The sequence below is a fragment of the Pseudopodoces humilis genome, chromosome 7 (assembly GCF_049639895.1).
Source record: "Pseudopodoces humilis isolate 2021_Gansu_Grassland_sample_001 chromosome 7, ASM4963989v1, whole genome shotgun sequence".
NCBI classification, from domain to species: domain Eukaryota; kingdom Metazoa; phylum Chordata; class Aves; order Passeriformes; family Paridae; genus Pseudopodoces; species Pseudopodoces humilis.
The window spans coordinates 52,820,002-52,831,826 of record NC_142206.1 but is presented as its reverse complement, the minus strand read 5'-3'; the positions used below and the strand labels follow the sequence as shown (position 1 = coordinate 52,831,826).

At 42.6% G+C, this 11,825-nt stretch overlaps 1 protein-coding gene across 12 annotated transcripts in view; it reads right to left on the bottom strand.

Annotated features, from left to right (window-relative positions):
* Nucleotides 1-3,041: 3,041 nt before the first annotated feature.
* Nucleotides 3,042-11,825, bottom strand: part of TRAF3 (TNF receptor associated factor 3) — a 69,618-nt gene continuing 60,834 nt past the window's right edge. For all 12 annotated transcript variants that reach the window (XM_088057522.1, XM_088057531.1, XM_088057530.1 and 9 more), the window contains one exon: nt 3,042-10,836. In XM_088057522.1, the coding sequence (XP_087913648.1) occupies nt 10,265-10,836 (572 nt within the window). In that variant the 3' untranslated portion in view covers nt 3,042-10,264. The remainder of the gene's footprint in view (nt 10,837-11,825) is intronic.

The following is an 11,825-nucleotide window of genomic DNA, read 5'->3' as shown; positions in this document are numbered from 1 at the left end:
GACAGCCTCTCATGGCTGCCCTTAATTCAGGCAGCCCCTAGCATCAACCAGATAAAATCCCCACGTGGGATTTCCTTTAATTTAAAAAAAAAAAAACATAGTCTTGGATGCAACAGCACCATCTATACTGCCAGAACTAATCTCTGGTGTCAGAGGAGTTCTGTGTGCTGCCAGGAGAGGCACAGCCTCATTTCAGGGCTGGTCAGGAGCTGAAGCTGAATATCCAGTCAATCTCTCTTTGGAGCTCCACACCAATTCAGCAAGAGAAACTCACCCAGCGCTTACAGGCCTCCAGCAGCCACAGCTTACCCTCAGGGCAGCAAGGCAGGAGAAGCCACTGGAGGGGATCACATTTGGAAGCCACACTCCAACTCACTTCTTACCTTGTAGTGTGAAGCGGGGGAACAAGAGCTTCTGATTAGGGGTGTCTGCAAGGAGCAGCTACAGAGCTGTGGAAGTAGGGCTGTGAGCAACCAGGTTTGCTTCTCAGCCCTGAGCCCAGGCCAAGCTGCTGGCCACTGGAACCAGCCCACTCCATCCAACCCTGGGCATGGCTGGGATTTCTTTTTATCCTTGGAAAAACTGAGCGCCTTTCACCAGCCATCACTACCTACCCCTGCAGGGACACCTGCTAAAGGGGCTGTGGCTGGGGACAGGCCCACACCTCCCCTGTGCTCCTGCAGGCTGATGGCACAGGGTATGCTCAGGCAGATGCCACTTCTGCCTGCCAGGTAGAAATACCTGGTAGAAATCCATGTGATCTCTGCAAAGCTTCTGCGTTGGCACAGAGCAGTCGTTGAGTGTCCACAGCAGTGTCTGCAAACAGCTCCCACCTCCACTCACACAGCCATGCTGCCAAAACACAGCTGCAACCAAACCAGCTGTGCCCAAACATTGCCTAAGCCAAGGTGCAGCCTTCAGGGTGGAAGTCAGTCCCTGAGGTCTCTTTTGGGTTTGCCAGCCAAGCCAGTGGGAATTCAGTTCCTGCCGTGGGCCATTCCCCATTCTTGTGAGCCTACAGAACACACCAGAGCATGTGCTCAGGTCCAGTGCTCACTGCCAAAGACTCACTTGAAGGAGCAAGGGATCTGAATGGGCTCAGCCTCCCCAGGTGCCACGTTTGTCAAGGAGGGTAGGGAAGATACTTGGGTTTTCATCTGTTTTGGCCAAACAACAAGCCAGACACATTACTTGACAGGAACAGCCTCCAGGGCTCAATCTAGGCATGCAGGAAGAAGCCACACAACTGACTCATGAAATAACTGGTTTTGGGGAAGGCTGGGGGAAATCACCTCTTTCACCACTTGTTTTGAGTGCTGGGTATTTCCCCATTCCTCAGACAATTCCAGGAGTTGGTCACATGGAAGCATGGATACACAGGACTGAACATTTTGAAAACCTCTGACTTCTTACCAGACAGCAAGCAAACCCAAGGTTTGAAACTCTGGAAAATTTCCCAAAAACTTTAAAAAAACCCCTTGCATTTCTTCCAAGAGATGTCCCTAGCAGCAAGTCCAGGCTCTGGCAGCGTTCCTGTCAGACAGCACCCTCCATAGCCCAGGAGCTCCTCACCCTGCTCTCCCTGGCTGCTTGGTGCTCACAGAGCTGGCACTCTGCTCATGTCACCTTAAGTACCAGGAAAGGACCTCACGAACCTGGCAGTTACCTTCTGGGACCTGGCATGAAGAAGAAACCTTTTACAAAGCCTCACTGGAGCCAGGGAGGGCACCACGTGCCATTTCGATTATGGGGGAGGAGGAGCAGGGAGGTGAGGAGAGAATTAGTGTTTACCTTCACGTTTGAAGCAATTTGTTTCCTCTCTGCATATCCTGCTGCTTTGTAATGACGGAAGTGTCACATCTGAGCAGCACCAAGCTCCCCAATTTGGGAGGAGGAGTCTCCTCTCCAGAGGACTCTGCTGGAAGGTAACCCACTTCATTAAGACAAGGAAGCTCACCACCCCTTCATGCTCCACAGCAGAGCTATGAAGAGCTTCAGGCAGTGCAGCCTCAAGTGCCAACGCTGGGAGTGTGAGTGGAAAGGCTGATGAGCAGGACAGCAGAGGTCGGAGCATCCAGAGCCACATACAGTGACTGCTTTCAGCAGCAAAGGCAATGTCTACTTCAGCACATTCTGCACGAGGTGAGGATGGCACTTCTTAGCCACCCTTCCCTCTCACCATGCCCACCTGCCTGCATTTGCCATTTCCCTGGCGTCCCCATTTCATGGAACGTGGCTGCCCAGCACGTTCACTCTGCCTGTTCCAAACACCAGGATGGGCTGGCCAGGTTGTTCTCCCATTGCAGTGCCAGCAACGCGGCGGTGGCTTCTGCCAAGACACTGCAGTCTTGGGTGTGAACACATTGCTAAACCCAGTTCCACCCTTGCAGTGATGGGAAGGAAGGGAAACTGCAATTTCACTAAGAAAGGGGTGGGAGGGACAACAGTGGTGCTCAGTAGAAGTTGCATACTTCGTACAACACCACAGGGGATCAGGGGTTTCATCCCTAGGCTGAATTTGAAACGTGGTGCAAATATTGCTCCACTCATTCCAGAACTGACTGGTGTTTTTACAGACTGCATCATGTTCTGTGACTTCAAGCACACACCTGCCATGCAGTTCTGAGCTGAGAAGAGTCACTAATGACACAAGAGAAGAAAAACTAAGATATATACATCTTTAAACATTTAAGCTATGCTTCAACTCTCCCACACCTCTCTGGGAAAGCAGTGTACCCCAAATGCATGAAAAGCCATCCCATTTATTTCTACTCTGTTTGCACAAGATCTCTCAACTCTGATGTTAGGATGAACACCATCACCTGGTTTATTCCAGCAGAGTTAGCAGATGGAAAATAGGACTCTGACTGAATTTATGGCAAGCTACCTGTGCAGAGGATGGGAAATGCCACAGTAAAGCTCTATCAGGTGTGTGAGCCCAAAGCACTGAACAGCCAACATGCAGCATGCTCACAGAGGAGGAAGGATGCACCCTGGCCATCTACAAGTGAACAGTAGTCATTCAAATTCAACACACCAAGTTTTTTTAAAAAATATGATTTCCTACTTATTTATTTTTCCTTTAATAACACAGTTTAGCATTTCAGAGTTCAGCATTCTACACTCTTACACACTGTCCTTGTTTATTAGCATTTAAACACAAAAAGACATAGCAAGACCTCCAAACACAAATAAATACAAAAACACAATATACAGTAAACTGAAATACAACATATAATAATGCTATTGGGAAATTAAGACATGTTGCTAATTCACTCTTTTTTAATTATTTTAACAACATGGTTATTGCTGAGCAATAAATTATACATTTTAAAATTGTTTTTCCCCCTAAAATAAAAGGACGAGAACCACTGGTTACCAGATCACTTGCACTGTATCCTTACAGCTATTGATAATTAAGACAGGCAGAATATACACAATCAAATGAGGCTGGCCTTCTTTGGTCTTTGTTTTTGATCATAAAACTGAACACAAGTGTACCGTTCACTGAAGAGTATGAGATTAAAGAAATGGATACACAAGTTTCAAACACATTAATTTGTACATTATTCTCAATCATTGATGTCTTTTCCATAGATAGTTCTCACAGAATTTCTTGGAAACAAATGTAAGCTTCAGTTTTCCCGATTATTATGTTGTTCCATGCATCTTAAAGGTTATCCTACTTGTCTATGAGAAATGGACCTACATTTAGCCCATCATCTCCTAATGGGGTATTTTTCACAGCTCTCTAGTCACCACTAATTCATTGGAGTTTTATACCTTGTAGAAAAAATCCTGAACTTCCCCATTTTTTTTTTTCTATAAAACTGAAAAAAAAGAAGTATTAACCGAACAACAGCTATAAGACAAACAAAATAGGTGGAGTACACGATGCATCAGCAACGATGGAAGCTTGTACCTTCCCATTCCACAAGTACAGATTACACAACTCTCTGCCAGTGATGCAGGTCATAGTTGGAAGATGTGTCCTTTCAGGTGCGAGCTATATTCAAATACAAAGCTCGGAACACTATGCAAGAAAATGACCTTTACGAATGATAATGCTGGTTTATCTCAGTAACCCTTAGACAGAGTCAAATTTTATCACTACGCATCGCACTGCCAGCAATGGAGCGTGTGAACACCGGCATCGCTAAGAAGTTAAAAAGTCCTTGCAGAACTGGCAACCAAATTAAAAGCTTAGTTCCAAAGGACCAAAAACACAAACACCACATAGAGACAACAAACCCTTCCCTGAATGGGTAGGTTAGTAAGCCACAGAGTTGGGATCCAGATTTGAGTTCCACATCAAGTCTGGGATGTTTGAATCCAGGGTTTTGGTTCAGGTGCTTACCTGTGAAATTCAGAACTTACTTGAACCCTAAGGAACTAATCCTAACTTGGAGGGAAAATAATGGAAAAACACAGCCTAATATCTACACTGATGTCATGAAATGGAAGACAGAAGCTGCAGTCTTGACCATATATTAGAAGAGAAACAGGAATAGTCAGATCCCTTATGTGTTGTATAACTCTACTCTTCTAAATCTTAAGAGGATGTCCCTTAATCAGCAGTCCAAAGTTTTCCACAGCCTTCCTATCTGGTGCTTCTCTGCAAAGGCCTGGATTAAGAGGCAAGAAAGAACAATTAAGCCCTCCAGATTTTGGTTTACAGAAAAAGGGAGAAAGCCCCACAAGTAAGAAATGGTCAGTCACACTGACTGGTAGAACAAAGATGAACCCACTTTGCTGTACAATGGTATTCTCCCTCCTTAGTTAAGAGGAGCATCAAACGAGACTGGTGTTGTTAGATGATTCTGAACAAACAGAGCAGGACACGTGTTTGCTGCTGTTACTCACACTGACATGCTGTGCTGGCCTTCACTCTGCACGTCTGGGCCACCACGTGTGTGCAACCCCAAATCACGACAGCTTGTATGTTTAATTCTAGCCCTTACTGTCCTGATGTGGGTCTTCAGGGTATGTCAACTGATTTTCCAGTTCCATTAAGGGACAAATGTATTAGAAGAGTAAAACCTCGTGATTCAGAGATAATACCAGGGAACTGGAACCTCTCATTCAGTCCCAGCTCCAGGAGATTCCTTTTGTGACTCTGGGCAAATCATATCTCATCCTTGATTTCCTTGTTCCAAAAAAGAGAAATAGCACTTGCTATACACTGTACACAGTATTAAAAACTATTCTCAGATTAAACTGTTAAACCAATCATTTTTATTGCAGTGGCTTTGACTTCTAGCTCAACCAGAAGTTCAAGGTATTGACTGAACAGGACAGGAATTCCAGGGAAGAGGTCCAGATGCTTTTTACCATTTTTTGTTCCAATGCAGAGGAAATAATTTGCAATTAAAAAGTTGCCCATCACTGCAGTTGTTCAATATACAGGAATCTCCAAATTATCAGAGCATGAGGAAGAACATGTGTCCTAAATTACAATTCAAAGTCTTCAGAAAAGCTGAACCAAGTGTTTGCTACATACAGGTGTTCAAACCTGAAAGATATGAACCAAAGTTTGCCCTTAGCCAAGATCCTCCCTTAGCAGCAGCAAGTTATATTTGCACCAATTGATCAAGTATAACTTGGAGGAAAGGGTTTTGTTTCATCACTTCTACATAAAGAAAAGACTTTGCATATTTATGTGCATGCATGTCTGTGTGTATATGTATGTACCTACACACATACAAGAAATTTACAGAGCAAAATCTAAGAGATTAGGTATGCAACCCAAGAATTCCCCCCCTCACCTATTTGTATATTTGCATAGTTAAATCATATCAAAGGCATCAATACTACAGTCACATTTTTCACTCTTCTGCAGTGCAGGCAACTTTCCTTGTCACTCCCTACACGCTTCTCTGTCTTGGACCAAAGAGCACCAGAGTTTTAAAAACTAGACAAAATATCAACAGATACCCTGCACTGTTGGGTGAAATGCCTATCCCAGGTGATGGAATACAGATACAAATAGGTGGTAGCTTTTAAACTCCACCTCCGTGAGCCATAATCGTGGCAAGCTGAGGAAACAGAAGCGATACAATCACAACCTAACATTCGTGGGTTCAACACTTAAATCCCAGCTAACACAAATCTCTATTACCTTTGCATTTGAGAAATTCACCAGGCATAGAAACAGGCACATATCTTCATCTTTCCTTTTCCAAGTAGAAACCACCATGAGAAAAGGAAATAAACTGCATTTCTTTTTTTTTTTCCGTATTTTTAAAAATCTAGCGTGTTTTTTCCATCAAAAGTATGCCACCCACCACTCCCTTTTCCTATTGCACATTCTCTTTGTGAAGAACAACAATTACAGTACAAGGCTGAAATCAACATTGCATATTGTAAGTCAGCAGTTGAAGGTGTACCGTGTAGACAGTAACTGAAACAAGACCCCAGTTAATTAGCTCAGAGAAGCAATACAGACATGGTCATGCATCATAATTGCAGGTTGGTCTTTAAACACCCAAAAGGTTTCATCCTGTTTAGGATTCAAGACTAGGTAACAGGTGCACTCATCACTCTGTGCTGAAGAGTGCACGCAAAGGGCAACATCCAGATTGTCACACACTGGAATCTCCCTAGAGGAAGCTGGAAACAGGAGAGGTTTGTACAGAACTTGGAGCGTCACCGTGAAGAAAGAACACCAGCAAGAGACTTCAGTCGTGTGCTGCTAAGAATTACTAAGTAGAGGACAATATGGTTGCACTGAACAAACTCTGTTCAAAGTAACACAAATACTCTGGGACTCCCTTGCAATAGTGGCAGCCCCCAGGAGTTTGCCAGGATTCAAGAGTATACCTTGGGGGTAGGGTGCTGTCCCACCAATCACTTTAAACAGACAGGCCCTAGAAAACTTTGGATACCTCAGTCAGGAACAAAGAGAAAAAGGATAAAGGGCATTTCAGCGATGAGAGAAACAGTTAAATAACTTAAAAGTGTTGAGTAAAGCACCAGGTATCTTTTCCTTTCAACTTAGAGAATATACAGTGGCCTTGTTTTCACAAAATGCTACATACTCCTTGCTGGAAAGCAGAGGAAACCGATTTCTATGTACACAGTAAGAACTCTACAGAGATGGCCTGTGAGTTCTGCGGAGAAAGGGGTGTTACAGTCAAGGCTTCAGGTATTCCACAGCAGGCGGTGTCTAATTTGTGTAGCAAGATCCTGGATTTCACAGTACGCAGGGTTGGCAAACTGGAAATTCTCTGGCAGCTTCATGTAGTTTTAAAAAATAAGTGCAGTAGGCCTCCATTTTATTAACTGTGATAAAAAGCACATATGCAAAAATATTTTTATATCGATAGCACATTACTGCATTATAAAAGCTGCCCAAGTGAAGCTGAAGATTCTGGCAGCTGGTGCTTTTTGGCACTTGGGAGATGTGGAAAGCAGCATAGAGATCTGTGAAATACAACAGTGACTGATGTTTCTGCTACAGTGATCGGCATTTAGATAGTTAGCAGTGTTCATATTTAAACTTCTCTGTGAAGTTTCTGAGTCAATATCCCACCAAGACGAGATATTCAGATCTCTTAAAGCTACTAGTTTAGGCTGTGTGCAGACTCAGGAAGACTTCCCTATTGGTTTACACATTCGCATGTTTCAAAGTCCTCTTTCAATCACCAAGGCTGGAAATGCTTTTATTCTTCCTCTTTTTAAAGAGCTTGGATTTAGAAGCGCAATTCTGTCACAGAAGTTGGAAACTGTAGTCACAAATCTGCAGAATATGCTGGGCCCTGCTTATACTAGAAATCTCCTCCAAGTCCCAGATTGAAACAGGATATAAACTGTTTTGAGATGGCCAAACGGTTTCATTTAATTTTACAAGACATGCATTAGCAATGGGAGGAGAGTCCTTTGGACATTTCCACTTGGGAATCCTGTTTTCAGTAAAATTCTGTGATGCACAAACACAAAAGCTCAGCTGCCTACATTCACAATTATTAAAATGACACAAGTCGAGCGAACCTTCGCCCTAAAGCGTAAGTGATGGGTTTACTTATGCAGCCTGCATAAAACTGCAAGTGCCATACAATTATATCTAGAGATATAGATGCAGGTATATCTATAGATATTTATCTCTTGTGCAGAACATCCTCCTTCCGTGCTAGAAATTAAATGCTAGCAGGTGCCTCCACATTTGAGCTTGCACCTGTTGACAGCCACGTACCATAGAGGGAGTACAGTACCCGGACAATGGAAGGCAAGAAAAGGAAGACAAGTTGCTGCCGACGGTCAGGACAGTCAGCAGCAGGCAGTATTCTAGCAGGTGCCTGGAAAACCCATGAAGACCACTTAGCATGCATTGTATATCCATAAATACTTCTTGCAGGCACTGTGTGTGAAGGCACAGCCAAAAAAGACAACGGCAAAGACAAGCTGAAATACAAAGGCATGAATTCAACTGCACCTTAGACAAAAATTGTGACTATGCCTCGAAAAAGCAGAAAACTGATACAGCCTGACATAAAAGGCTGAGATGCAATAGTTTTTTTCAAGCCCATGAAGGCTGAAAACACAGTGGTGCAAGCCCACTCTGCTTAAGCAGGATTTTAAAGAGCACCACAGTCAGGCTGTGTCTCTGGACTTGCTTGTCACAGGCTATTAAATAGAAGCAGATGAACACAGCAGGTTGCAGTCAGCATGTTTCAGGGCTAGCAAATGCTTTCCACTGCAGTTCAGGCTGCTACAAGAAAGAAGCCCATGCATTCCCCATTAGGATGCTTGTCTGCTATGAGAAGCTGCCACGAGCATCCATATTCACAGCCCCAGAGTTCTCAGATGGATTCGTTTCAAGTGATGCCACCTTACAGCCACAGGCATTAGAGGAAAAATGTCACCTGCCTTCACAGTGGCCATGGAGTCTGTCTAGTCCAAGCTCCATAGGAGCACTGAGCATAACGTTTTGGCACCTCAGTAGGATGGATTCCACCATGGCCAAGTCATAGAAGCTGCAGAAGCCAAAGGAGTGGGCTCTGGCTTCTGTTTCATACATTGCAAGGTACCTAAGGGCTCTGAAGACAAGGCTAAACATTATGCCTGAAGTCCAATTAAACTACCATTTCAGATATCAGAATTAATCTGAATAAAAAGCTATGGTTTATAAGCAGCACAGCACATCTAAGGCACATGTATGCATGCAAGCCACCATCACTGTATTAGGACATTGCTGGTTTGTCTTGAAGCAATGGCTGCTAGTACAGAACAAACATAGAGGCTTTTTTCAGCACTAATCCTCCTCCCCAATACTGAAAATACTATATACTGCTGACAGCATAATGTGCAACATATATAGCTTGATTGGAAAGCATGGGGCAGAACTTTAAAAAATGTACAGGATTCCGTTTAGAACTCCAAAGTTCAACAAATGCCCTATTTTAGGGTGAAAACAATTATAAATCTGATAATGATGCACAGCATCCATGAGTGATTTTTTCCTTAATTTTGAAATAGTGTCATTAACTACGACATATATTGTAGGTTTACATTTCTAAAGAGAAATAACAGAATTGAATAGTTTTTTTTTCCTATCACAAGTGATAACCAGTGTTTGATATCTTCTATTTTTTTCTTCCAAGAAATATCAGTCTATCAACAGTTTTAAAATAAAATGTTTTTTGTAACAATAGAACTTTAAATAAAAATATGATTTTGATTCAGATACTTTTGAGAAGACATGGATACTTTTCCAAGATCTTCTGACAAAGTAATTATTAAAACAGAGACCAGATGAGGCCTTAAAAAGACAATATACTATATTTCAGACAAGATTGCACCTCAGTTTTTCAAAGAATATCATAATTGTAACATTACTTCATCTTCTTTTAACATGCTGACAATTTCCAGCTAGCCCACATGTGAAGGGTTTTTCTTGTATTCTAGCTTAAGAGAAAAAAAAGTCAGTAATTGATTCAGCACATACTGTATATGTCTTTTCACCTCCAATTGACTAGATCATTAATAAGTTAAAAAAATCCTCTCTGACCATAATCACTTCCCTGATGAAGGATAAGTGATTCTTCAGAGCTCAAGTGTTGCTAGTTCTATTAAAAAATATACCATGGTATGATTTCTTAATGTGTTGCTACTTTCGCAATTGGACCCTACGCAGTTATGCCTTCAAACTCTTCCATCTGTTCCACAAGGTGGTTCTGTGAGCTTTAGGACCTCTGATTGAAGACAAACTGATATAAAACCCCCAAACGGAGTTGCCTTCTGTTTAATCCGCCTCCCCCAGTGTATGTCAGGGGTCTGGTAGATCCGATGTATCCACTATGACTTTAATAAAAATAGTATCATCTTTAATATACGTTCCATTCTCTAGAACAGTTTGAGCCACAAAGACTGGGCAGCCAGACGCAATGTTCATTTCTCCAGTTGGCTTCTTGAAACTGCTGCTGTTTGGATCTGGCTTGAAAGCATCTCCCAAGTGACGTCGAGACGGTCCCTGATCCATGAGCATGAGAGTCACTTTCTGTTTGAAGGGCCAAGGAAGCAAAGCATCGTATTCTCCACGCATTATGACAAAAAACAGAGACAAGTGCGTCCCCTTTCCCATGCCGTCTCCGTTCAGGTAAACTCTGGCACACATCTTGTAGCCAAAGTATCCGGTATAAAAGGGTTGGCTGTACAAGGACAGAGTCTTCCCCATGACTGCTTCTTGCTTCCGCCGTTTATAATCTCGGATTTTCCAAATCAGCACTCCGTTGTAACTTGCAGTTTCTAGAACCTGGAAGCGGAGGTCCATGTCAGCCAGCCGAATGTCGTGAACGCTCAGCATCTGATCGTGCCTGCTCAGCTGGGTCTCTAGCAGGCCTGGCAGAAACAGAAAGGATAGGGGTGAGAAATCCTGCTTTTTACTAAAGACCGTAAAAATCAATCACCAGTGCTGTGTATGAAAACACTTTCCTCCTCGACAACCAAAGTGCATTTGGCCACTGATGAAGCAATTTCTACAGGCTCTAATTTGCTGGCTGGTATCTAGGTTAGCTGGGATTTTTACAAACGTGGATGTTAATCAAACGTGCAGTAAAAGTCAAATATTCAAACCATTTAACAGATTTTTCCTGGTCACTAAACAGTATAACTAGAGGCTTCCATTTTTTAAAAGCAGATCTGGTAGCAATGCTGCAGATTGCTATTTAGCAGGTAAGACCTTGGAAGCCTCCTATTACAACCTATGTAATCCCTCTGAAATTCAGAAGCATTCCTGATAATTCAAAACATTCTTTTTAGATACTATTTGTCTCAGAAGTACAGTGCTGTTACAATGTCTTAAGTTCTTCATAAAAAAAGCCAAAAAATTCAAGCTTAGACCCGTATTATATGGTCATTTATTTAGTTTGGAGGGAGGACTATGTTTTCTGTGCCCCCTTTCCTTCTCATGTTACTCTTTTGTTTTCTTACTGGCAAAATTGGCCAACACGCAGTACTGAGCAGCAGATGAATTCATAAGGTAGGTTTATCTTATATAGGACTATTTAAATGTTCTTTGTCATAATCATTTAAACACTTGCATATGATCTACACTGTCCTGCTGAATTCCAGTCTTTACACAGAAGCACAACGACCTTATTCTTAAGCAGATTTCAGTTTTCTTAGGATGTCTACACCTGTCTAACAGAACCAGGATGGGTGTTTTCAGGTGGAAAACCATTCTGATCCATTCACAGGGGAGAAGAGTAGTAGAAAATGTCAATATACCAAGACTAGATTTAAAGAAGTTGCTGAAAGCTATTAGCTATCAAAGATCAATTGAGAAACTGTTTTTAATGAGCTAACAATACAGTCAAGACAAGAGTCAA